General features: G+C 54.4%; 1 protein-coding gene across 2 annotated transcripts; it reads left to right on the top strand.

The window, feature by feature from the left end:
* Positions 1 to 25,703, top strand: UNC93A (unc-93 homolog A; the record flags this gene model as incomplete). Of its 2 annotated transcripts, XM_079939379.1 has the most annotated exons (8): positions 1 to 87; positions 4,715 to 4,896; positions 5,807 to 6,036; positions 7,648 to 7,777; positions 11,842 to 12,052; positions 13,919 to 14,054; positions 15,141 to 15,272; positions 24,831 to 25,703. In XM_079939379.1, the coding sequence occupies 8 exons, from the start codon at positions 1 to 3 to the stop codon at positions 25,094 to 25,096; spliced, it is 1,374 nt and encodes a 457-aa protein (XP_079795505.1). In that variant the 3' UTR covers positions 25,097 to 25,703. The 2 variants fall into 2 exon arrangements, with proteins under 2 accessions (XP_079795505.1, XP_079795506.1); XM_079939380.1 differs by lacking the exon at positions 7,648 to 7,777 and having other exon boundaries at positions 11,838 to 12,052.
* Between the last annotated feature and the right edge of the window lie 316 nt (positions 25,704 to 26,019).

Below are 26,019 nucleotides of genomic sequence, written 5' to 3'. Positions count from 1 at the left end.
ATGGAAAGAAGCCTGAAGAACGTTCTGGTGCTTTCCTTTGGATTTCTACTTCTTTTTATTGCCTACGGAGGTCTGCAGAGTCTGCAGGTAGGTGTATACAGTCGTCATGTGATCTTACCTTCTGAATGTCTCTGGGACTCCAAGAATTCCCGTGGCACAGACAGCGAGGAACGTGGGGCTTCACCCTCCAAAATCCTCTAAAACAAACAGAGGTTTTTATGTGCAGCCCCAACTCCCAGTTCAGCAGGATGGTACAACTGCGGGTGTTTGACCCTCAGACAAGGAGAGCTGGTCTTGGGTTAGTGATAAAATCCACTTTGCCTTTGCGTGGGTAAAAGGAGACACAAGACGAATCACTGTGAATTTGTGGCCAGGGGCAGGAATGAGAATTCATCAGAGGTCCTGATACCACGTAGATTCCTGCTAGATCTTCCCCCGGGTAGTTCCATTTTAAGTCTGATCTTTAACTGTGAATGAAACCGCAAGGAAGCCCCAGGGCTGGTCAGGAAGCAGCCTGTCATCACGCCCTTGTGCTTTCTTCGCCAGCTTCGTGCTCTGTGGCCTGGGGGCTGCCGCACAGTGGAGCATCTGCAAGGTTTCTGATGACGAGTTAGTGTGGTCCTGGAAGGTCTGTCAGTCAGCGACAAGAAGTAGGCGCCTACTGTGTGCACAGAGCTGAACAAGAAAAGCATGTGCAGGGGGCTCAGAATCGGAGGTGCAGGACAAGAGAGGAGAGATTCAAATTTTCTGTCTTCATTTTTACAGTACAAACCCTTTGGACTTGTAGGTTGGCGAGGTAGCTCAGATTCAGCCCTGAATTCCAAGTGCATGTTTTCCTCCATGAACCCCTATTCAGTCTTTTTTCTGACTAGGGTCACAGAGAATGAAATTATAGCCCATGGTGATTCCCAGAATCAAGTTGAAGGGGAAGCACAGCCCTCTTTCTTGCCAGGATACTCCATGACTTTGTAGACATTGCTCAGAACGTTGTGATGTTGTAAAATGCTAATGTGTGTGAAACACCTGTTGTGTCATGCGGCCTTGAGCTCACGTTGAATGCAGTGTGTGCTTTCTGGAAGGAGAACGTAGCGAGACCATGGACCCATCAGTGACACTGTCCCTACAGAAGCTTGCCCCACCGGAGGAGGTCCTGCTGTCAGCAGGTGGGGCAGCTTCCCTGGGTTCGGGCGTGACTGATGGGATCCGAATTCTCAGGAAGCAGTTGTGATCTGACAGCTGCAGCTGAATGACGGCAAACTGGCCCCCTTGGAAGCCAGGGGAGGGAGTGTGGGGACCCTAGGAGCTGCCAGGAGTCCCTTCTCTCGGGCTATGGCTGTGGGACGCTGAGGCCACACACACGTGGAAGCCTCAGTCAGGAACTCTCGGAGTGGCGTCGGTGTGGAGAGAGCAGCGCAGCTGAGGGGGAGCCACGCTGGAATCCACGCCTTCCGCAGGGCTCCTGGGCTGGGCACTGCTGTCTCTGGTGTGGCCTCTTCCTCTCCAGAAGACCGGAGATGTTAGAGAACCAGCCCTCCCGCCCAGCCATGGAACTATCCCACCCGCCACTCACCGCTGCTCCGTCCCCGCCCTTATCTGGCCCTATTTCCTTGCCCACTGCTCCAGGACATGTAAACATGGTTTAACTCTGTCAGTCAGGACTGGCTTTGGAAACAGCAGGTAAGGACAGGGATGGATGTGGCCCTAGGGATGGCTGGATCCCAGCCACGTTGAAGGGACCTGCGGTCTCCATCACTTCCTTCTGCTTTCATCTGCTTGGCTTCTTTCTCAGGCCCCAGTGAGGCAGCAAAGGTGGTCGTAGGCATCCCCAGAGTGCCAGTCCCGGTCTGGATTCGGTCGTGCACTTGCCCAGGACGCAGACACGCATCTACACCGCCTTCCCCACAGCAGACGATCTCTTATTTATTATTCAGATCTCAGTGTACACGTCACACTTCCTTCTCCCCCTGCCCTGTGCCCTGGGTCCCAAGTCTGGGTGAGGCGCCCCTGTGTGCACGCCAGGTCCGCTGGCACACACCACACGGTGCCTGTGAGCTCCATGAGGCCAGGCCCTCGCCACCCCGTCCATCTCTGTATCCCCTGCCTCAGACAGCGCTCAGCACTGGATCCAGTGGATCCAGTCCATTCCCCAGTATGGCGTCTGGGGCTCCTGTTGGTCTAGTCTGGCCGGCTGTCCAGCCTCACCTCACCGGAAGAGCTCAACAGCTGCGGCCAAAGACCCCAAAGACCTCCTTGGGGCCTTTCCTCTCAGGACGGGGCCTCTGCAAACACATCCCCTAAACGTCCCTCCTCACCCACACCTCCCGACCTTTCCCTGGTCCCCTCCGCACCCTGCAGGTCTCGCGAGGCCTTGACTCCTTCCAGAAAGTCTTCTGACGCCTCTGGACTGGACTTCGTGCCCCCCCAGGAGCTCGGCCCCTGAGCTTCCCCCTGCAGGACTCACTGTCCCACTGCAAGTGGCCTGTTGGAGGCATCCCTGGCCCTGGCAGTCCTGTCCATCGTCCGCTCCTGGGTGGTGGCTGGTGGCTGATATCTTTCCCTTTCGTATCCCAGGAGCCACACGTAAGCCTCTGCTGGTCAGCGCTTACGGCCGATCCGTCGATCGACTTGCCGAGTGAGCTGAGTGACCGTCCTCGTTGCTTACATACAGGTCACTCCCGTGGGCTTCTCTTCGGGCGTGGATTTTGCAGGCTGGCTCTCCTAACACATGGAGAGACAGGGATTCGAACATGGTCATTCACTTAAAAAAAAAAGACATTTGGTTTCGAAATTTGGTTCCCACTTTGGAGATTGAAACCCGCCTTCCTTTCCAGCGGTGGGCAGCGGAACTCCATCATAAGTAACAAATGTACCTCACCGCCGACTGGCAGCAGGGCTGTGGGTGGAAAGGAAATTCCAGAACAGAGCAGTGCTGCCAGCCTCTCATTAGCACACAAAGAGGCGAGGTCACTAATACGTGAGACCTTAATACGTGAGTATTAAGAAAACAGAGGGCCCCGGCGAAGCAGTCCCCACATTCCACACTCCTAGCAACTGGAGTTAGGAGCAGAGATTTCCAGATAACCCCACTTCAGGCAGACTGTTCAACTTTTGTCTTCCAACCAGACTTTAGAATTTTCATGGGACCAGATGTTCTTGTTCTGTTTCAATTAATCAGCAAACATGACTAAGCACCTGTTTGGGGCAAGGCACTGGGAGAGATTCAGAAAAAGCAGAACGTTCCGTGCGCTCAAGACCCTTGGAGACCCTTGGCATGCACTTGAAGGAAGGGCACCATCTGGAAAGAGGATGAAGGCAGTCAGAGTGTGTTGAGGAAAGGGAGAGGAAATCCTGGGGTGAGAACACAGCCTATGGGGTTTGGAGTCTCCAGGAGAACAGGAAAGGGATGGGCGGGGAGGGCTTCAGAGAGGGCCCCCACTGATGGGTGGGATCTTCTGTCGTCTTGCTGGGGGACCAGGCAGGAAGGAATGGTAATAGTCCAGGCATTACAGTCCTGGCTTTGGGGTCATCTGGACTAATTAGCTGAGTGTATGATCCTACGCCGCGTGTTTCTTTCCCCCGTGGAGGTAGTAACGCCTGTCTCAGCCATAAAGGAGAAGGAGCATGACAGCTCGCATTCCGGTGTTTGCACTTTGCCGACGCTCTAAGGTGCTGGTTTGCTGAGTTTGGGGCTCTGGCGTCTGCAAGGGAAGAGACCCTGTGTGCGAAGTTTTCTTCTCTGGTGTCTGGTCAGTTGTGTGGGGCACAGCGGGGACCCCCTGCACAGTGACCACAGGGTCGGGCTGAGCTGGATGCCGAAGCGAAGGAAACACACGGAGGGACCCTTGTGAAGGAAGGTCTGGCTGCGAAGGGAAGCACTAGTCTTCTTCCCCGCCCCCTCCTCTACCCCTTCTCTCCTCCCCTCCCCAGCCTCTACTCCCCCTCCCCTCCCCTCCCCCTCCCCTCCCCTCCCCTCCCCTCCCCCTCCCCCTCCTCTCTCTCCCTCCACTCCTCCCCATCCCCCTCCCCTCCCCCTCCCCTCCCCTCCCCTCCCCTCCCCTCCTCCCCCCTCCCTCCTCCCCCTCCTCTCTCTCCCTCCACCCCCTCCCCCTCCCCCTCCCCCCTCCCCCTCCCCCCTCCCCCTCCCCCTCCTTTCCCTTTACAAGTGAAATAAATGGAGGAAGCAATTATGCTAATAGGTTTTTCTTTCGCAGCAAAAGCCGGAAGTCACGGCTGCCATTGCCTTGGCCTGAGCTGGCTCTGGTTACCTATTTGACCTTTTGTTCGCTTCACAGCACGCTATGCTAGGCACCAAGTGAGGAATGACAAAAACAAGAAAAGTGTGCATGGTGTCTACACAGCGTCAAGCTGGGGCTGCTGGCTCTGCCTCAGGCCTAGCGGGAACCTTGGTCTCCAAGGAGGCCCCTGGCTGCCCTGGCCCCCGCCTTCTCAGGGATGAGGCAGGGGCTGCAGGAAGCAGGAGGCGTGAGGGCCCCTCTGCCCCAGGCGGGGCACACTGGCTGCTTCCCCCGCGTCTCCACTTGCTGATTCCCCTTGACCAGAGTTCACCGCAGTCTCCTCCCCTCCCATCCCTCGGCTGGAGGACAGGCCGCCTGCCCAGGCAGCCTGTTGCTGGGGGTCTCCAGGACCTGGAGATGACCCAGACCACCTAGCCCTGGCAGCGGGGCCACTGACTGGGCTGGCCTTGTCCCCGCAGAGCAGCCTGTACAGCGAGGAGGGCCTGGGGGTGGCGGCGCTCAGCACACTCTATGGCGGGATGCTGCTGTCCTCCATGTTCCTGCCGCCCATCCTCATTAAGAAGCTCGGCTGCAAGTGGACCATCGTCATCGCCATGTGCTGCTACGTGACCTTCACCCTGGGCAACTTCTACGCCAGCTGGTACGCCCACGTTCGGATGCTTCCCGACATTCCCCTCTCGGCTTCTGGGACAGGACGGTAGCGTGGCCTTCTTCCCATGTTTTCCCACCGAGATGTCTCTGTCCCCTCTGCTGGGCCCATGCTCCCCCGACTGACCATCCTGGCCTCTCCTGAGGCTTCCAGCTTCCCTCCTGGGCCAGGGCACTTTTATGGCCCAGCAACGAGGGGAGAATCTGCCTAAGATGCGGAGGGTGAATTTCAGGGGGACTGAGCAGAATGTGACCTGCGGACCAAACCCCACACCCTCACCCCATCACAGGGAGTGGACGCAGCAGGGCTGGAGCCAGTGCCCCAGGCCGGGCCTGAGCTCTACCTGCGCCCTGGGAAAAGGACCCTCGGGGACCAAGCTCTGAGGGCAAGGGCCACGTGCCCTCGTTGCCAGGCGTACACTTATCAAACATCTCTTTGAGGGACACCCCGCTGCCATCCAGGATGTATTGATAGGATGGCTTCACGTTATTCTTTTTCTTGTTACCGTAGAGTTCTCATACAGAATCCTCATGGAGGAGAGCGACAGCTAGACGGATAGGTAGACAGATAGATAGATTGATAGATAATAAATCGTTTCTAACGTACTGCCGTTAGAAATACCTAGAACCCGCCCAGCCTTATTTGTAACCCCAGCTCATTGTAGCTACGTCCAAACACAAAGAAACTGCACTGGCACCGAATTTCACTCTTACAAATGATGCTGAACGAGAAAAGACACAGATTTTTGCGTTCATCTGAGGCTAAGGGGCGACTCTGTCCAGCAGAGCACCACCAATGACACGGCAGTGCTTCCCTGGGCCAGGCAAGGAGCTTCCTTCTCCCCGAACGGAGGGAAGAGCGGAGAGCCCGAGGCACCCCATGCCCGCGTTTCGTTTCTCAGGTACACGCTGATCCCCACTTCCATCCTGCTGGGACTCGGAGCGGCCCCGCTGTGGTCCGCGCAGGGCACCTACCTCACCACCATGGGAAGCACGCACGCAGAGAAGACAGGAAAGCTTGGCAAAGACGTGGTCAGCCAGTATTTTGGCATCTTCTTCCTCATATACCAGTCAGCTGGTGGGTTTGGCAACCTGATCTCGTCTCTGGTGTTCGGCCAGACGCCCACTCAAGGTAACAGGAAGGAAGTGGTGACCATGGAGGGCCCCTGGTCCCTCTACACACGTCCTCATTCAGTCCTCATTCAGGACTGAGCAGGTGGTCCCGTGAGGTCGCAAGGCATGGCTCTCAGGCTGCCTGTGCCTCAGGGTCAGCTGGCCCCCGGCTCTTCCCCAGGCAGTCTGGTCGGGTCTGAGGGTCCGTCTGGTCCACGGGTGCCCCAGCAATTCCAACCCTGGCCTCCCCTGAGCACAGGGGAGCCTGAGGTGCCCTGGGGAAACAGGGCCACCGCTCAACTGTGGAACTCGGGTTCACGGAGCCCTTTACTATCCTTCTAGACTAAGAACGGGTCCCATGGATTTCTTTTGCCCCTGAATTGGTCCATTCACCAGCGTTTTCCTTGTTACACAAAGGACCACTTATCACTTAACAGATTTGAACGTTTGGTGACTGATGCTTTAATTCATCTGTCTGCCTGACCACAGACAGGGCTGCAAAGTGTGGCTCTGCCCTATGCCTGCACCCTTTGATGTCTGAGGACTTAGACCAAGGACAGAGGAAATAAGTACCTTCAATTCTCACAGGAAATGTATTAATGGGGAAAAACGTTCTAACTCTCCTGCTCTTATCAGGATCATGTCTCTCTCTCTCTGCCCTGATCCTGTTAACCCATGTAAAGTCCCACGTTTGGGAAACTGTAATAAAAAATCCGTCTCCCCTTTTTGCTCATGTGATGTCATCCCTTGCTAAGTGCATCCACAGAAGGGAACCTTTACGGTGGACAGACACCAATCGTTACTCAGTATTGGAGAAACCGTCAGCAATCAGCCAACAGAAGCTGGGGTGAAGCTTCAGTCTCTGACATGACTGTGGTGAAGGAGCGAACGGGTTTACTTTTAAAGACATACAGACAAGTGAGCTTCAGTCTCTGCCGATCATAGGACACAGAATGTGAGGGCTGGAAGGCACTGAGAGAGCACTGCAAGTTCGCTCAGCCTTTCTAGGCTTCCAGCCTCCACACGACGAGCTGCGCATCTCACCGGCCAAGGGGATTTTGCAGCATTTTATGTGATAGAATCTGTTTGATGGAAACAATGAAACACTGAGTGTTCTTTCCTCCATGACATCCATCGTCTCTCTCCCGAGATTCTGATGTAGGTCTACTGAGGGTCACTGATCGTTCCAATTTTATTCTTTTAATGGAGAAGAAAGTAACATTCAGAGAAGGTATGCAATAACCTGCCGGAGGTCATGGGACTGGTTCCAGGTGAATCTGAGAGAGAACCCAGTGGGCCTGACACCCAGTCTGATGTACTCTAGTTCTTAATTAATTCCGAAAAGGGGACAAGGTTCAATTACGTCAAGAATGTAATATAACAAGTCACCGACATTTACTGCACATTGGTCCAGAGTGTCTTAAAATCAAGCACCCAGACACGTGCCCAATGGGAAAAGCATTCTGGGACACTGAGTCAAACGAGCCCTTGTCTCGTGACTCTGACCTATGGTGATGTCTTGTCCTCTGCGTGTCCAGGCTCCTTTTCCCTGGGCGTTTTCTTCCTTGGGTACCGTCTCCTGTCAAGTTACCCGTGTCCTCAAAGCACCTCTTTGCTTCCTCCTTCACAGGGGCCATCCCGGAGGAGCAGCTCCTGTCCTGCGGGGCCAGTGACTGCCTCATGGCCACGGCGTCCACCAACAGCACCAACCGTCCCTCCCAGGAGCTGATCTACACCCTGCTGGGCATCTACACAGGTACGTGCTCGGCACCAGGAACCCAGGCAAAGCAAGCCCATCGCCTTCCTGGGTTGAAAAGACCACCTGCTCAAGGTATGAATAGTCTCTTCACCTGCAAAAGCCCCACAAAACGCGTCCAGCTGGGTTGTACTCAGCCTTTTCCACGTGAAACCGAACGCAGCAGCCTCTGCCGGCCGAGGTCTCCTGTGGTGATAGAAGCACTTCGCGTCTGCACCGTCCAGGCCAGTAGCCATTACGTGCACTTACTTAAATTCTAATTATCGAAAGTAAAATTACCGTTCTGAGCTCACAGCAGCCACGTTCCAAGCGCTGAATGGCCACGCGGAGCGATGGCAGCCCCAGCAAGTGGACCACGGCCTTGGTGGGTTGTGGCTACTCGTGTTCTAAGTACGTCCAGGTGGATTTGGGAAGTCCCAAATCCCGGTGTTATCACCTTTTCCGAGGAGTACATTTGAACGGCTTCTGCTGAGAGGCTGGGTTTGGGAACGGGTCTCCCCAGCACCCGCCCTCGGGCATCGGCGAGGCCTTGGGGCTCCCCCTGCTGGTCACAGGGCAGCGGAAGGCACAGGACGTTGGAAGTTCATGAAAGATGGTTGCCCGAGGGAGTGAACCCCTGTGGTTCTTATCCTTAGACGCTCATTTGAATGGAAAATGTTTATGTTAATAGCTTTCTAAATGACTTTGCTCTTACAGATGTATCACCACTTTGACGGGGTACCCTTAGACTAGTTTTGTTGTTGTTACCATTTGAAGAAAATTTAAGGGTATTCTCTGTCATTCTTTTTTTTTTTTTTTTTTTTTTGCGGTACGCGGGCCTCTCACTGTTGTGGCCTCTCCCGTTGCGGAGCACAGGCTCCGGACGCGCAGGCTCAGCGGCCATGGCTCACGGGCGCAGCCGCTCCGCGGCATGTGGGATCCTCCCGGACCGGGGCACGAACCCGCGTCCCCTGCATTGGCAGGCGGACTCTCAACCACTGCGCCACCAGGGAAGCCCTGTCATTCTTGAATTCTAGAATCTGTAAAGGTCTTGGACTGTGTCCTTAAAGATCAAGAGTCTGATAGGTATCGGATTTGGTGGGACTGAGTGCAGGACTCCACTGGGAATCAGCGGTCCAGAGGCCACGTGCATGGTCAGTTTGTCTTGCCTGTGAGATAAGTTGCCACCAACACGCCGGTCTCTTTCAAGGTTGCTTCCAAGTCAGAGGTGCCAAGTGAGCCCTTTATGCTACAAGGCAGAGCGAGCGCTGGCAGACGACGAGCAATGTGCTCGAACTCCTGTGGCCCAGAAACCAGCCAGACAAGACCCTGACTTTCAGTGACCTTAGAGTCCAGATGTGTCTTCAACTAACCAAGATTTGATAGGACGCGTGTTTTGAGCAAAGTTCCCAGTTGACATGTAGTTACATCTTCTGGGGAAGTTGCGTTCTAGGGCAGCTTTGATGGGGAGGTGGTACCCAAGCCAGGTGTTGAAGGGTGAGTAGGAGTTTACCAGGCAGAGAAGGGGACGTGAACAACACTGAAGGCGGAGAAGCCCCAGAGGGAGCCAGAGTGGCTGGAGGACAGGGGCCTGGAGGGGGCAGAGGAGCCAGAGACGGGCGTGACCAGCGGTGGCCTTGAGTCTGGACGCGCACTTATTTGTCTTGTAGACAGATTCCCGTGTTAGTTTAGTGTGGGCGTGAGAAAAACTGCGGACAGAGAAACCAGCGCAGGGGCGATACAGTGACCCAGAAGACAAAGGGGAGTGAGGACGGTGTGCAGAGCGAGGGAGGGGCGGCTCAAGAGAGTTAGAGTGACAACTAGCAAGACTGGACACGGGATATGGGAGCAGATGGGCCGACATTCTGTTTGGGAAACGTTCAACCTGATGTGAGGGCAGAACAGTGTGTCCCCTGGGCAGTTAGGGACCTTCCACAGAGGTCCTGGTTCACAGAGAATCCAGCCGCCTAAGTCCAGACGTTTATGTAAAGCAGGGACCTTGCAGACGTCATACGGGGAAACTCTCTTAGTATCTGGATCCTGGTTCGCAGGGCTTCACACCCTTCTTCCTTCAAGCAAGGCCATGTTACCACAAAGATAAAAGAAAATTATAAAAAACAGAACTAAAATAAGAAAGGAGAAAAACAGACCAAAGCAAAGAGAGCACCATCTCCCTGGAGTAATTTTCTAGGACTCCTGAGCTCTGCCCTCACGAGGCAGCGTATTAGCCCTACCACCAGCAATCGCCCAGTCCACGCCCCTGCAGATGGCCCTGGACCAAGGGACCCTCTGGACACGCGTCTGTGTCCTGGTGAACATGTGGCTTCTAGTCCTACCCCCGGCCACCGCCGCTGCATCTCAGCCCCTGTCCCGGGGAAGCTGTGTCCTGGGGCTGCTCCGAGCTCAGGCCGGGGAAGGAGCTGTGGCAGGTGGTGGGTGTTCACAGCCAGCTGATGTGCCGGTTTGGAGGAGCGCCTGCGTGCGCTGACTTGCTTTGACAGTTAAGTGGGAACCATGACCCCAGAGGACGTCAGTGCCATTGTGAAACGTCTGCGGACAAGAGTCCGGCCTAATAGACTTGGTCACAAGGTTGAGTTAGCATGAAATGGGGGAGGGGACCAATGCTTAGCCAGGAGGAAAAGTAGCTGAATTACAGAGATGAAGCTTAGCTGTAAAGTGGTGCTCCTCAGCGTGGAAATGTGTTTATTAACTACGGACTTCTCTGGGACGCGTGGGGGGACTGGTTTCACCATTTCTCGGGCAATTTGGAGGAGGGCTGACTTGGTGAGCCTCACCGTTTCAGTACGGCTCAGGCAGCTACACCACAGTGAGGGGCGAGCCTGCTGCCTTGGGCGTCTGGGGCTACAAGAGATGGAAGAATAGCAGACAAGGTTGGGGACCAGTAAAGACACAGAGTGGCTCAAACCCTCTTTAAAGGGTGATGGGTCAAAGCCAGCAATGAGCGATAAAAACTGTCCTGAAGTATCCCCGATCCCACCAGGGAGAGGAAAGACCACCACTGGTCCTGAGTTCATCTGTAGATCCCAAACCACGTGTATCATTATCATGGTAGATGGAAGAACAGTAGAGACATAAGAAATGACAAAGGGCCCTCAGCCTCCGTGAGGGAGCAAAAAGGTGTCCATGTAAAGAACAGGAAGATTAAACAGACATTTGTTCTCCCTCAAGAGACAGGAAGGTGGGTTCGTGGCAGAGAAAGAGATCTCGTCATTACCTTCTGGAATCATGAAAGTACAGGATATCCCCTCAAGGGTGAAAGGAATAGTTGTCTTGAGTCATTTTTTGATAGATCCCCTGTTCACATGGTCCCAAATACAAATATTGTAAAAGGGAAAATCCCCCTCTCACCGCCACCCAGCTTTCCCGCAGCCGTAGACAGCCCACATAGTCTTTAATTCTTAGACACACCTACCGCACGTCTAAACAAATGTCTTTATGCCCCTCCTTATCCAAATCAAATGGGAGCACAGTAGACTCCCAGCTCTGCACCTGGCTTTTCCTTTCAGCCATTTGTCTTGGGGGGAAACTTCCCATCTCAGTATGCAAAGAGCTCCTTTCCTTTCTCCAAACGCATCATCCCACTGGGGTTGGGAGATACCCTAATACGTGCAGCTCCTACCACAGGACGTTTGGATGAAGAGATTTGGGATGAACATGAAGAGAAGCCAATGGTAACTTTCCTGGCGGGACCCATAACCCTGAGAAGGGAGCCTAGCTGTTGGTAGAAATTACTTTGAGGATTCTGACGAGAGAAATGGCGCATGGTTAAGGGCCCTGAGGACCTCGGGGGTCTCTCCCCAGGTGTCTGTGTTTCCCATCACCTGCTCTGTGGGTGAGACAGCCCGACAGTCACAGAACCAGCACACGAGGATCGAGGCAACGTGTGTGGCCTCCGAGTCCACAACAGGGGTCAGGGGCTCAGCCTGCCTCCGTCACCTGAAATGTGGATCTGAAACCGACCCTCCGTTTCGAGAGGAGGAGGAAGTGAGGAGATGAGTCTGCGCGAGCGCGGTGCCGCTGGAGCCCGTCACAGCAGCCTGTCCCCCGCTCCCCTGTCCTTTCAGGCAGCGGCTTCCTGGCGGTCCTGCTCATCGCCCTGTTTCTGGAGCCCATAAAAGACGCTCAGCAGGAAAGTGAGGGAGAGAAGCAAGCGTCACCGTTCTGGTCCACTTTGCTGTCGACGGCCAAGCTGTTCAGAGACAAGCGCCTCTGCCTCCTGGTCCTGCTGCCGCTGTACAGCGGGTTCCAGCAAGCCTTCCTGGCCGGCGACTACACGCGGGTAGGCGACGAGGCCAGCGGGGCCGGCACGGGGTCCGGGGCTGCGCTGGGTCCTTCCCGGCCTCAGGAGAGCCGCCGTGTGGTTAGGACATCAGCCCACCTGGGGACACCCCTCACTTGAGATGTGTTCAGGGAAAGGACCAAAGCTGCTCCGGAGTCATCGCAGGGACACTTACTTGCCTGCATCTCACCCTGTGTCCTCATTTTAGAGTGAAAAATAGGGAAAACCATGAAATCCACGAATAACACTGAAATTCCTTATTACCTAGTTTTTAAAAAATTTTTATTTTATATTGGAATATAGTTGATTTACAATGTTGTGTTAGTTTCAGGTGTACAGCAAAGTGATTCAGTTATACATATACACGTATCTATTCTTTTTCAAATTTGTTTCCCATTTAGGTTATTACAGAATATTGAGCAGAGTTGCCTGTGCTATACAGTAGGTCCTTGTGGGTTTTCTATTTTAAATATAGCCGTGTGTACGTGTCGATCCCAGACTCCTAGTTTATCCCCCCACCTTTCCCCTTTGGTAACCATTTTTTTTCTAAGTCTTTGAGTTCGTTTTGTAAATAAGTTCAGAGGTATCATTTTTTTTTAATTCCACATATAAGCAATATCATATGATATTTGTCTTTCTCTGTCTGACTTACTTCACTTAGTATGATAATCTCTAGGTCCACCCATGTTGCTGCAAATGGCATTATTTCATTCTTTTTAATGGCCGAGTAATATTCCATTGTATATATGCAACACATCTTCTTTATCCATTCCTCTGTTGATGGACATCAGCAGGTTGCTTCCATGTTCCATCCCCACCCCAGCTCCCTCCCGGGAAGGCTTGCCAAATGGGCCAGATAAAAGGCAGGGTAAAAATCTGAATTTCAGATAAACCACCAATATCTCTCAGTATAAGTATGGTCCTGAGTATTTGGACACCCAAGAGTTTCTTTGGCAGCCCTACTCTTAGGACAGTCCTGTTGGGGTCTTGGAGTTTCAAAGAACGAAGACAGAATGACAAACAGTCCCCCCGCTATCCAGATGCAAGGGGCCTCCTAGCCGGTCTCCTGTCTGTCCCCAACCCTGCCCCCGAGTCGCGGCAGGAGCGCTTCTTCTCATCTCTATGGAGATTCCCTTCCTGTTCCTTCCATCTTCTTCTTTTTTATTAAGACTTTATTTTCTTAGAGCAGTTTTAGGTTCACAGCAAAACTGAGCGGAAAGGACAGAGAGTTCCCGCACACCCTCTGCCCCCACACGGGCACATCCTCGCCCGCTGCCCGCCTCCAGAGGGTCCGTTTGTTACAACTGAGGAACCTACCTGGATACATCGTCATCGCCCCGAGTCCACAGCCTACCTGAGGGCTCGTTCTTGGTGCTCTACATTCTCAGGGTTTGGACAGATGCATAATGACATGAAGCCATCGTTATGGTGTCGTTCAGAGGAGTTTCGAGGCCCTAAAAATCCCCTGAGTTCTGCCTGTTCATTCCCCGGCTCTGTCCTCACCCAGCTGTCTTCTAGGCAGGATGGGAAATGACCCACACCAGCAAGAAGAGTTCAGATTCGCCCCTGTATAAATAACATACGGTACAGATACGCGGGGAGAAGTCTGCCAGGCGGCCATGCAGAGCGTTCCCTGTTAGTTCTTACCCAGAGGAGGGTTTTCCTTACAAGCACAGGCGTTCTCCACCCTGGGAGCTGGAGGCCAGCTTCGCGGGCCAGCTTAGCGGGCCAGCGGTCACAGGGCAGAAAGCGTTTTAGCATGGGCTGTATTCCCGGATCAAAGTGAACCCCCAAACCGCAACTTCAGAGCTCAGCCCTGGAGCAGGCCTGAGGCAGCGCAGGTAACTGGTCTGTGCTTCTCTCCAGTCCTACATCACCTGCGCCCTGGGGATCCAGTTCGTGGGCTACGTGATGATCTGCTTCGCAGCCGTCAACGCACTGTGCTCCGTGCTGTACGGGAAGCTGGCCCAGTACACGGGCAGGATTGCTCTCTTCGCACTAGGTAGGTGGACCGTGGACACACAGTGGACGCACTCCTGGGGCAGGTCTGGCTCCACTGCGGGCAGTTAGAGCGTGTGTGATGAGGGCCAGGGTTGGGGTAAGGACGGGGTTTGGTGCAGGTACAGAAACGGGGCCCACACCCACAGTGGGGGCCAAGGGGTCAGGCAGGAGACAGGGAGCCTTCCAGAAGGAGGAGATCTGTGTTCACGTGGTGGATGAAGCTGGTCTTCTAAACGGGCATCACCTTCTATTTTTCTTGAGGGAACAAGAAGGATCGGAGACAGCGTGAATAAGGAGAGATGAGGGTGTTAAGGAGACAGCTACCTGGTGGCCCGGTCAAGGCCCAAAGGGTCTGTGGTGAGGGAGCAAGAGGGAGGGAGCACATTAACCATTGGTCAGTGCTCACTGGGGGCCAAGTAATTTGCTTTATATCGAGGAGACAACAGAGAAGGAGAGTAACTTGCCCAAGGTCACACAGCCTCGGAGAACCCAGGCTGCACCTGCTGTTTCTGCTCCTTGGCAGTCCCTGAGGGTCATAAGCTGCTCTGTTCCCACACTCGAGGGACATCACAGCGTCTGCAGAATCACGAGGCCAGGGCTTAGGGCTCATCATGATAAAGTCAGGAGGAATGAGGACGTTCTCCCCCAGCCTCTCCCTCCTCGTCCTGTTTGGAAGCCCCAGCTCCCCGGCTGGGGCACCCCTTCCCATCCCCTCCTCGTGCCCCCTACTCAGTGAGAAGCAGGGGTCCCACCACTCGCTCCTAATGAAGAAGCCCTTCTCTCTCCCATTCTGAAGCCCCATAATCTGGGGACCCCTCTGCCCAGCAAGGCGACACTTTCCTCTAAGACACAGAGGTGTGTCACCCCCAGGCCCCCCACCCGATGATGTGCAGGCCAGAGGTGGATGGAATCGCACCCCTGCCAGGCGTGCCCTGCATTTCACCTTCAGTCTCCGTGTGCCACGTTAAACCCACCTGCAGAAATCAGTCTGGATTATTTTAGGAAACCATTCCCGCCTGGAAGCAAATGGTCAGAAGACTCGTCCTGTAGCAGAGTGTCTGAGAGAAGCCCCTTTCCCCACTCACAGGCGCCGTGACCCACCTGTCTTGCATCATCGCCCTCCTGCTGTGGAAGCCTCACCCCCGCCAGCTGCCTTTGTTCTTCGTATTTCCGGGCCTCTGGGGCGCGGCCGACGCCGTCTGGCAGACACAGAACAATGGTGAGTGCCCGGCACAGAGCCGTTCCTGCTCAGGTGGCCCCGCCTTGGCCAGTCATGGGGGGACACATGGTGGGTGGAGGGCCCCCCAGGGGGACGTGGTGACATGTGCAATAAGGGCAGTGGAGCGGGGACCACACAGGCGGGAGGGCTGCAGTTCCACACTGGGGATTTGCAGTGCTTTCTCTGAGCGTCTCCTCACATCCATGATGTCCATGAAGTGTGCGACTTTCTTTCCTGAAATGATGGTTCCTTCGTGGCTCCCCCTGGAAGAGCTGGTCTGAACAGAACAGCCGCTCTCAGCTGAGGTTGGGGACAGGCGGAAGCGCTTACAGTTTACCGGGACAACGTCCCTGCAGTGGCTCTAGGGCTTCGGGGGAGGGGGGTGGGTGTCAGTTTTCGGGAGAACGGAGTTAAGGGCGGGAGGGTCAGCAGAGGCTTCACCGTGGGGCCACGCCCTCGTGGGCTCCTGGCGGATAGTCCCCCAAGCAGCGGGGAGCCTGGGGGAGGCAGGGAGTTGGGGAGGCCGGGGGGTGGCGGGGGGGGGGGAGCCGTCTCTGTCGCTTTAGCGCAGCAACAGGACTCCACAGGCTGGGGGCTTGTAAACAGCAGACATTTACCGCTCAGAGCTCTGGGGCTGGACGTCCGGGGGAAGGCATCGCGGATTCGGCGTCTGGAGGGCTGGTTCACGGAGGCTCTCTCTTGCCGTGTCCTCACGTAGAGGCTGGGGCGAGGGGCCGATCTGGGGTCCCTTCGCAAGGGCACTGACCCCTCCCTGAGGGCCACACCCCACGACCTCGCCCCTCCCAGAGGCCGTCGCCTTGGGGTTTCAGACACCGAGAGGAGAGACTGGCTGGCCCGACGTAGGGCCGACGTACCGCTGAACGGTCCACTTTCACTCAGCACTGGTGGAAGCAGCAGCAAGGGTTTAGGGCGGGGGCTGGCAGGGTCACTGCTGCCGTGACTCAGGGGACGGTGTGGACCCACCGGGAGGTGGAGGGCAGGGGCGGGGCTGGGAAGGAGGCCGAGGGGCGGAGCTTCTGGACGCAGGGACTCAGTGGTCCCCGGGCCAGGCTGGGCGTCGGGATCCCCAGGCTGAAGGCGGCAGACGAGCCCACAGACCTGGACGCAGCAGCTGAGGGGCTTGGCTTGAGCTTGAACACGACACAGAGAGGACTCCGGCGGGGGGACCCAGCACTGAAAAGGGGCTGTTTGGGGCGCGTATCACTTATGATTATTTCAGGCTGCGCCACACGGCACGCGGGATCTTAGCTCCCCGGCCAGGGATTGAACCTGGGCCGCCGTAGTGAGAGTGCTGAGTCCTCACCACTGGACCCCCAGGGAAGTCCCTCTCGTAGGATTTTAGATTCAGACTGAAGGGCTGTGAGGGGAGGGGCCAGAAAAGGAGGCGCCTGGCCGGGAGGGGAGGGGTGCCCTTTCTTTGGAACGCGGGGGAAGGCAGTCAGAAGGAAGGATACGGCCCCTTTGTCACCACGGGGAAAGGAGTTAATTCACGCCTGAGACACGTGGCTTCCTAGAGAAGCCACAGCTGGCGACGACCTAACAGACGGTCTTCACCGCGAGCCGGCCGTCAGTCCTGCGAGGATTCATTCACCGACGTAGGCCAGCCGGGCGGCATCACCCTCAGCGCACCGCCCCCTGCAGAAGCGCGGCCACCGGCCTGGGCCTGGGGCGGAGCGGGACTCTGGCCCGGAGGTCCAGCCGCAGCCTTGGCTGACGCTGCAAAGAGGGCGGGTGAGAGGCGAGGCGGGCAGAGCCGCTGAGGGCAGGGGGGCCCCCGCCAGCGCAGGGGAACTGGAGAGCTGCCCTCAGTCCGCCGAGAGCGGTGTGCGTGGCCAGTGCTGTCCGGCACCCTCGGGGGCCCTGCACCCCGACACGGCGGCCACCAGACGTTCGACAAAGGCCTCGGAGGCCAGGCTGTGGACGTGAGGGACACGGGAGAGGCAGGCGGGGGGCATCAGGGGAAGAGGTCCCGGCAGCCCCGAGTGCGTGGGGAGCTGGACGGCCGGAGCCAGGCCTGGGCTGGAGGCCCAGGGTTCAGACTGTGGTGCAGGGAGCTCTTCCCTGGGCTGCAGTGGGTGGGAGTACGGGCCGCCTGTACTCGGCGGGTGGGAAGGGAGTGGCCGCAGCCCAGGAGGAGACGTCCAGCCGAGGCCCAGGGAGGCCTCCTGTGGACGCAGGCTCCCCGCGGGTCAGGAGGCGCCCTGGGTTGGCGGGTTGGCGGCGTGTCCTGCCAGGGGATGAGCCATAGCTGACTGGGTCTGGGGGGAAGACCACGGGAGAGAGGGGAGAAGGGGGCTGGCGGGTGGCCCATGGAGGACACGGAGGGCGGCTTGAGTTCTGTGTGACCTAATGGGACGAGGGCTGAGGGCGGGAACCCTTGGCCCTGAGTTTCCCGAACCACCTACGGCCCTGGCCCCGGGCGGGAGGGTGTCGGAGGCCCCAGGAGGTGAGCCGTCTACACAGCCGGCATCCTGCAGATGCGTGAGCCCAGGGCCCCAGAGGTGAACCTGGCTCAGAAGAGAGCCTCTTCCTTTGGAAACACCACCCACCATTCAGCCCTTATCGGGGAAACACCCGGGACTGGAAGCTGGGTCAGGCCAATCCACAAACAAGCCACAGGCCAGCGTTTCCAGGGACAGGAGAACAGGTACACGTGACCTCACCCACGGTGGACTCAGTACTCCAGGACGGCCTCTCCTTACTATCTTATCTGTTGCTGGCTTATGAAACAGCTGAAAACATCACTCAACAAACCCTGTGCTGTTGGAACCAAGGGGTTTGGGTTTCACAATCTTGGCAGGAGGCTCTCCTGAACCAGGTGACAAAGGTGTGTGAGGCTCAGTGCCGTAATCTGGTGTGTTTGGACAAAGGTCAGTTGGTGGAAGCAATGACAAACTAGTCTCAGGCTGGGCTGCGATGTTGCTCAACAGAAGAAATACTTAATCGGTTGGGGAAAGGTTACACAGACACCGCGCTAGCTTTTCTTGGCCGTGCACACTTCTAAAGGAGTGCAGGTCGCAACTTCCCCCGTAGGAATCTTAGGCATTTTCCCCAGGGAGCATCAGGGGAGAACTGCTTTCAACATCCCAGAGGAGGTGTGAAAGACGCCCACTGTTTTACTGAACAGTCCAAATGCTTCTGCCGTCTTGCTTTCTAATTAGCTGACATCTCTGAGTTCCCTTGAATTTTTTACAGTATTTACACATTAGAAGTCAGCAGCCACGCAATAGTCCATACAATAATTCCTTGGGTGTTTCAAATGATTGCAAATAAAATGTTTGGTTTTCTTTCTCCCTGAGATATAGGAGTAATTGCTTTAACTCTCCTTTTCTTTCCACGGACATGAGAGACCGTCAGGCAGAGCCTGTCAAAATTGTGCAGAGTTACATGAGGTCCAGTGAATAACTTGGATAAAGACCTCCTTGAATAAGGAATGCTAATTTAAAATGAATTATTTCTGTCTTTTTGTTCAGATCAAAAGTAATTTGTTTCAAGGAAAAATCAGTTGCTGGGGAAGACTGTTGTTTTCGTGTACGACTTGAGAATTTCTTTCGGCGTCTATACTGGCAATCGTCCTGGCTAGGAGGGATGCTTTAATGACTGAGCTTGAGAATTTCTTTCGGCGTCTATACTGGCGATCGTCTTGGCTATAGGAGCGATGCTGTAATGACTGAGTTCCCTGCAGGCTGGCTCCACCAGGCTCTCTCGGGCTCACCACCCTGCAGCGTGGTCCATCCATACCGTCTCTGTATTTTCAAAAACTGGAAATTTTGTGTAGCTTTCGCCACGTCCCAAGATCAGCTCTCTCTCATTTTTGCTTTTTCAATAGCGAGTTGGATTTCTAATCCTATTCTCCCTGAACGTGTCTCTCTTCTAAGAAGATCCGTGAGCCACATACTTTCCTGGTTAATGAGACTGGATACAAGTCAGTACAATTCAACCCTCCTTTTCAGTCATCACCTCTCAGTTTACAAACATTGTTACAGTTCTCCAGTTTAGAGGCAAATCAGGGGCGGGAAGCGTCCAAGCCCCCCCCCACCCCCCGTCCTGGGGCAGAACCGTGCTTCTCGCTGCCCACGTTCCCACTGGGCTCCGGGGATCCCTCCGGCCGTTGGAGCCGGGGACCTGGGCGGCTTTCTGTTTATCCGCCCTGACAGGTACCCACGAAAGGTGGGCACCGTTGCCATGGCAACCCTTGCGCGCGCCAATGCCTGCACTTGAGATTCAGAATGTCTGGCCTAAAAATACTCTTTTGCCCTGTCAGCCACCAAAGGGGCTGTTTTCAGGTTGATAGACTCAAAAAGCCTGTCTTCTCTTACATGTCCAGTTCATGTATCCTGTCTTTTCCAAACAAACAATACTCATTCACATCCTGTCATCCGACGACAGGGGTCAGCATCCGGTCACTTCCACCTGGTGCCTTTCCCAGGTCAGGCTGCAAGCAGGCTTTTCTCTTCCTTTTTCTTTTGGAATAATCTTAGATCAACAGGAAAGTTGCCGAGACAGTACAGAGTTCCCATATACTGTTCACTCTGTTTCCCTTAACTCGAACATCTTACAGAACTGCAGTACATTTGTCAAAACCAAGAAGTTAATATCGGTACATAACGAGCTTCAGACTTTACCAAATTTCTCCAGGTTTCCCCCGCTCCATCCTCTGTGTGCTCCCGGATCCCAGGCAGGCCCCGCGTTACACGTAGCCAGCCCGTCTCCTTTGTCCGGTCTGTGCCAGTTTCTCATTTTTCTTTGTTTTTGATGACCTTGACTTTTGGAGAATACTGATTAGGTGTTTTGTAGACTGTCCCTTAATTTGGGTTCATCTGATGTTTTCTCATAATGAGGCTAGAGCTAAGGGTCTGGGGGAGGAAGACCCCAGAGTGAAGCGCCTTTCTCGTCACATTGATAGGGTTGCAGGACAGCACAGGACTGGTCATTGATGCTGTGGACCTCGATCGCTGGTCAAGCCAGGGTCTGGCTCCTCCCACGCAGAGGGCTACTCTTCCCTTCCACTGTCAGTTCTTTGGAAGCCAGTCACCAAGGCTACGATTCAGGGGGAAGTAATTACCCCTCACCTCCTGGGAGAGGCGTGTGTACGTGCATTAGGTACAGTTCTTCTAGGACGAACATTTGTCCCTTCTCCCCAGTTTATTTAGCTGTTTACTCAGAAGTTTGTCTACCTCAGTATGGGCTCGTGTATTTATGGTATCCTTTGGGTTACAATCCAATGCTACGTTACTTACTCCTTTGCTCTAATTGTTCCAACTTCGGCGACTGGGGTCTTTCCCGTTGGCACCTGTGTCCTTTCGACTCGCCCCCCCCCCTCCCCACCGCTACCTATTTTGGGTTTTTTTAGTACCTCCTCACTGTTAGGCACTCCAGAATAGTCTAGGCTCATCTGGTAACTCCTGTGCCAGCCCTAGGTTAGCCATTTCTCCGAGAAGCCTGGGTGTGTTTTATTGGAGAATGGTATTAGGAAGTAAGATCTGAGTGCTGGGTGTGCTCATTGCTACTGAGACGACGCCGTTTCTAGGCACTCTCAGTGGACAGAGTGAGGAGGTGGGCATAGGCTTACTGGCCCATATATATACACACACATCTATTTATTTCTGTATCTGCATATCTATCTATCTATCATCTATCTGTAAAATAAGGCTGAACTCACACTGATGTCCCAGCACACGGGCTCATTCTAGCACCCCCTTCTCACCCCCTATCCCACTGCTGATCTGTAACTTCTTTCTTTGACCGTGAGAAACCCAGTTTCCACTCTGTATACCACATTGCTTATTTGTTCAATCCTAGCTCACATGTAATTTCAGAATTGTTGAACTATTGCTTTGAGACTACTTCTCTTTTTCATGTCTTTCCCTTCTGCCCTCCGTGTCCTTAACGGTTGGAATTTGACACAATTAATGTGCTGCCTTCTTTACGTTTGGATTAAAATAGGAAACAGATCATGAGTAATTTCCCCAAAAGCCTGACTTTAATTATGACTGGTTCTGCCCTCTCCTCCTCAGGCTGGGCCATATTCCCATATGGGGGCAAATGGAGTCCCCCAGACTCCCTTTCTCTGTGTTTTCTTAGACGGCAATTCCGGCTGCTGACATCAGCCTTCTGCGGCCGTGATCCAGCCTCTGCCGGACACAGCCATCTGAGGAGGGGGCAAGGGAGGGGTCCTTCCCTCTTGTCCAGCTGTCACACGTCTTCTTCCGTCTCTGTCGTTCATCCAGAGGCACAGCCAGCTTCCCACAGACTGCTGAGCTGTTCTGCACGCAAGGCTGTGAGCTCACAGCCACTCGACCTCTCTTCCCTGCGGGTGGATCCCCTCACCAGGGTCACAGTTCAGAATCAGACTCACAGAATGGCGAGTTCTTCATTTGGCATTTAAGGCCCTGGGGGCCCAGAAAGTTTAAGTTTATGGGAAAACCTCAGGAAGCTGAGGATCCCACAGCCACTTAAAAGGCTGAACTGGACTTGAACCAGAACTTGCCCAGGAGAGAGTGGGCAGTGTGTCCCTTATCCTGGAGCACAGTGGTCTATAATTGTTACGACCTAAACTTAACCTTGAAGTCGCCTAAAGACACCAACCTATAGACCAAAAACGTTGACTTAAAGCTAGAGTTGGCTGTGTTACTGGATTTTCAAAACGTCAGGGTGCATTTGTCAGGAACCACAACCCACTAAGGAAGCAGCTGGACCTTTTTGCCGGAGAACAGGACATAATCCACCACTTGTAGCCACGGTGTCTCACCTTGGATTTTCTTCTCTAGCATCTTGTTTTTAGGTCCTATTTTAGAGTCACCCTCAGAAGAAAGACAAGAGACCTTTAAGTAACCTCAGAAGTTACGTCCCAGGGTGTGGTTATTAGGTTCTCTTTGTGCATTCACTTCCATTAGAGAGGGCGCTTTGCAGACTCCACACAAGCAGCACACCTCCTTCTGAATGTTCCAGACAGTCTCCAGTTTTCCCAAATAGGCATGTAATGTGTATCTTATGTCATATCTTATATCTGCCCGATGGACCCCGCCCTGAGCGGTTCCTGCGCAGATGGACATCTGAGTAACCAAATGCCGAGGGGCGTCTCCTGGGCGCTGACATTTCCAGGCAGGGCTGCAGGAGACCTTGCTGCTGCCCTCAGACCTTTCCCCCCAGTGCTGGAGGGGCCCCTCCCCCCTACAAGCCTCCCCTCTCCTGTTCTAAACGCGGGGGAGAAGGGGAGGGGTAGAAGGAAAGGGGCAAAGTTAAAGGAACAGAATGAAAAATGAATATGTGCATGAAAGCTCCGCCGTCCGCTCTCCCCACCACAGCTGCCCGCCCTGTAGGCGGGACAGTTCTGAGGACACGCCCACCGCCCTGCGGACTGCGCTGCCTCTGAGAATGAAGGACTCCGGGTGCAGATTCCGTCTGGTCCCGCTGGGCTCGGGGCTGTCTGCCCATCCCCCCCGCTCTGGAGTCCACGCTTGACATTTTGGTTCACGCATTATCTGACCCACATGCAAAGGGGGTGCCTTGGCCCGTGCCGTGCTGTGTGTGGTCACGTGTCCTTTGTTACCTGGACTGCCTCGCCAGCGTGGGCTTTTGGGTTGTAAGGGGAAGGGGAGAAAAGGAAGGAGCAGCTCTCCCCCCAGGACTGCCCACCGTTTACTTGGGTTACTGTTTATCCTCTGAGAGGTGTGCTGACCCGCAGGACGTGCTGACACTGCAGGACGTGCTGACAGTGCAGGACCGGGCTCAGCGTTTTGCCACTTCATGAGTCACCATCCACCCATGCGTCCACTCAGTCATTCAATAAGGATTTTCGCTGACACTGGGTTGCGCTGGAATTATCATTCCCGATAAGATGGGTTCCTGCCTCAGGGAACCCACGGCCTAGCAGAGGACAGGGGGACGCAGGGCAAGTCCATCAGCCAAAATGGTAGGCGTGGTGACCAGGCAGCTCCGGGCAGTGCAGCAGGACATCGGCCGGGATGCTCAGGCAGGTCCCCCTGTTGAAAACTTTCCCTTCCTAAGTGTCCACCTTCCAGACACACTGCTGCCTCGCTCATGTCCTGGGGATGGGGTTGATTCCCGTTTGGCGAAACTTTACCACACTGCAAACAGGAACAGAAAATCATTTCCCTTCACCTAGAAGCATTATCAGGCTGTACTAGTTTGCTAAGGCTGCCACGACAAAATACAGCAGAAATGGAGACTTGAGGTCTGAGATCCAGGTGTGGCAGGGCTGTTCCCCTGAGGCCCCTCTCCTGGGCGTGTACTCGGCCATCTTCTCCCCGTGTCCTCATGTGGCCGTCCCTCTGTGCATGTCTGTGTCCTGACCTCCTCTTCTTATATGGACACCTCTTATATAGTCACACGGGATTAGGACCCACCCTGATGATCTCCTTTAACTTGATCACCTCTCTACAGGCCCAACTGCAAATACAGTCACACTCTGAGGTCCTGGGGGCCAGAACTAGCGCATGTGGATTGGAGGGACACAGTTCAGCCCCTATCACAGACTCAGGTCATTTCTCTCCCAAACCTTCAGACAACCACCCAAGGGCAGAAAGAGAAAGACAAAGACCGTATGCTAACACATATATATGGAATCTAAGAAAAAAAAATGTCATGAAGAACCTAGGGGTGAGACAGGAATAAAGACACAGACCTACTAGAGAATGGACTTGAGGATATGGGGAGGGGGAAGGGTGAGCTGGGACAGGGCAAGAGAGAGGCATGGACATATATACACTACCAAACGTAAGGTAGATAGCTAGTGGGAAGCAGCCGCATAACACAGGGAGATCAGCTCAGTGCTTTGTGACCACCTAGAGGGGTGGGATAGGGAGAGTGGGAGGGAGACGCAAGAGGGAAGAGATATGGGAACATATGTATATGTATAACTGATTCACTTTGTTATAAAGCAGAAACTAACACACCTTTGTAAAGCAATTATACTCCAATGAAGATGTTAAAAAAAAAACACCCAAGGGGGTTTGAGTCCCTTCATCAAGAGCTCGGTGTGGGGCGGTCTCACTCGGAGGCTTCACCTGGCTGAACGCTCTTACCCCTAAAGTCTCCGGGAGGGGAAGGAAAGGCCCACACAGTGGTGACCCCTAAAGTCTCCAGGAGGGGAAGGCAAGGCCCACACAGTGGTGATCCCCTTGCCCTGCGGCAGGCACCAAAAACCCCACGGTTGAATAACATGTACTGTGCACTTCCCCTAAGTGCAGGAATGAATGGCCTTCCCCCTTCTCGCCTTCACCTACGCGGGTCCCACCTGTCAGCCTTGCTTTTCTTACCTGCAAAGCTCGGGCTTGGGCCGCGCCCCCTACGGCGCTAACTTTCATCCGTTCTGTTTCTTGTATCTACGGTGGCTCTTCACTGCTCGAGAACATCACCTGACTTGCTGTCATCCACAGCGTGAAATAATTCCAGTTTTTGCAAAGGAAGGTCCTGGTTTTATTGGGAACACCGGGCCGTGGGGAGTTGCGTATTTCCGGTAACGATCAGAGAGGTCGGTTTTACAGCCACATTTTCACCCGTCTCCCCCTGCAGCTCTTTTCGGGGTCCTGTTTGAGAAGAACAAGGAGGCCGCCTTTGCCAGTTACCGCCTGTGGGAAGCCCTGGGCTTCGTCATCGCGTTCGGATACAGCATGTTCCTGTGTGTCAGCGTCAAACTCTACGTCCTCCTGGGCGTCCTGAGTCTGGCCATGGCGGCATATGGAACTGTCGAGTATCTGGGGTCCAAGAAGGTGGCCAGGCTGCGCACCGAAGAGCAGACAAAACCAGCTGAGGAAGGAGCAACACAGACAGAAATATGAAGCAACAAACCCCACGGTGGATGAACCCAGAGCGTATCAGCGGGAGAGTTTTACCTGAAGATGCCTCAGAGTTTATAGTTGATTCTTTACGACTACTTCAACATTTCATTTTTTACGTGAGTTTTTTTTTTTCTATTTTATCAAATTTTTCAGTCCACCCTCTTATCCATAGAGATCCAGAGTATATGTGAAAGATATAAACCCAGGGTACAATCAGCCGCTCGGAACTTGCCTAGAATCATGGGGGTAACAGCTGATGCTTGTTTTTGTTGTTAAGAATTGGAACGCTGCTTAAAACATGCAGCCCAGGGCTTCGCTGGTGGCGCAGTGGTTGGGAGTCCGCCTGCCGATGCAGGGAACGCGGGTTCGTGCCCCGGTCCGGGAAGATCCCACACGCCGCAGAGCGGCTGGGCCCGTGAGCCATGGCCGCTGAGCCTGCACGTCCGGAGCCTGTGCTCCGCAACGGGAGAGGCCACAGCAGCGAGAGGCCCGCGTACCGCAAAAAAAAAAAAAAAAAAAAAAAAAAAAATTGCAGCCCAACACCATCATTTTACAAACAGGTAAACTGAGGTCCAGGCAAGTCAGTGACTACCTCTGAGAGTCAGTAAGTGACAAAGCCAGACTAGGGTTTATGTCTCTTGAAACTTATAGAGTATGAGTTTCTAAATAAATGCAATTACATTATGGACTTGACTCTTGTCCACATACTTTGGACACACACACACACACAAGTCATCACATTACCCTGTTGTAGACCATTGGAGACAACAGACAAAAGTAATTTCCAGGGCTTCCCTGGTGGCACAGTGGTTAAGAATCCGCCTTCCAATGCAAGGGGCATGGGCTCGAGCCCTGGTCTGGGAAGATCTCACATGCCGCGGAGCAACTAAGCCCATGTGCCACAACTACTGAGCCTGTGCTCT

The sequence above is a fragment of the Stenella coeruleoalba genome (genome assembly GCF_951394435.1).
Source record: "Stenella coeruleoalba genome assembly, chromosome: 12".
NCBI lineage: Eukaryota > Metazoa > Chordata > Mammalia > Artiodactyla > Delphinidae > Stenella > Stenella coeruleoalba.
The sequence above is the reverse complement of the archived record's forward strand: the minus strand, read 5'-3'. Positions and strand labels throughout refer to the sequence as shown.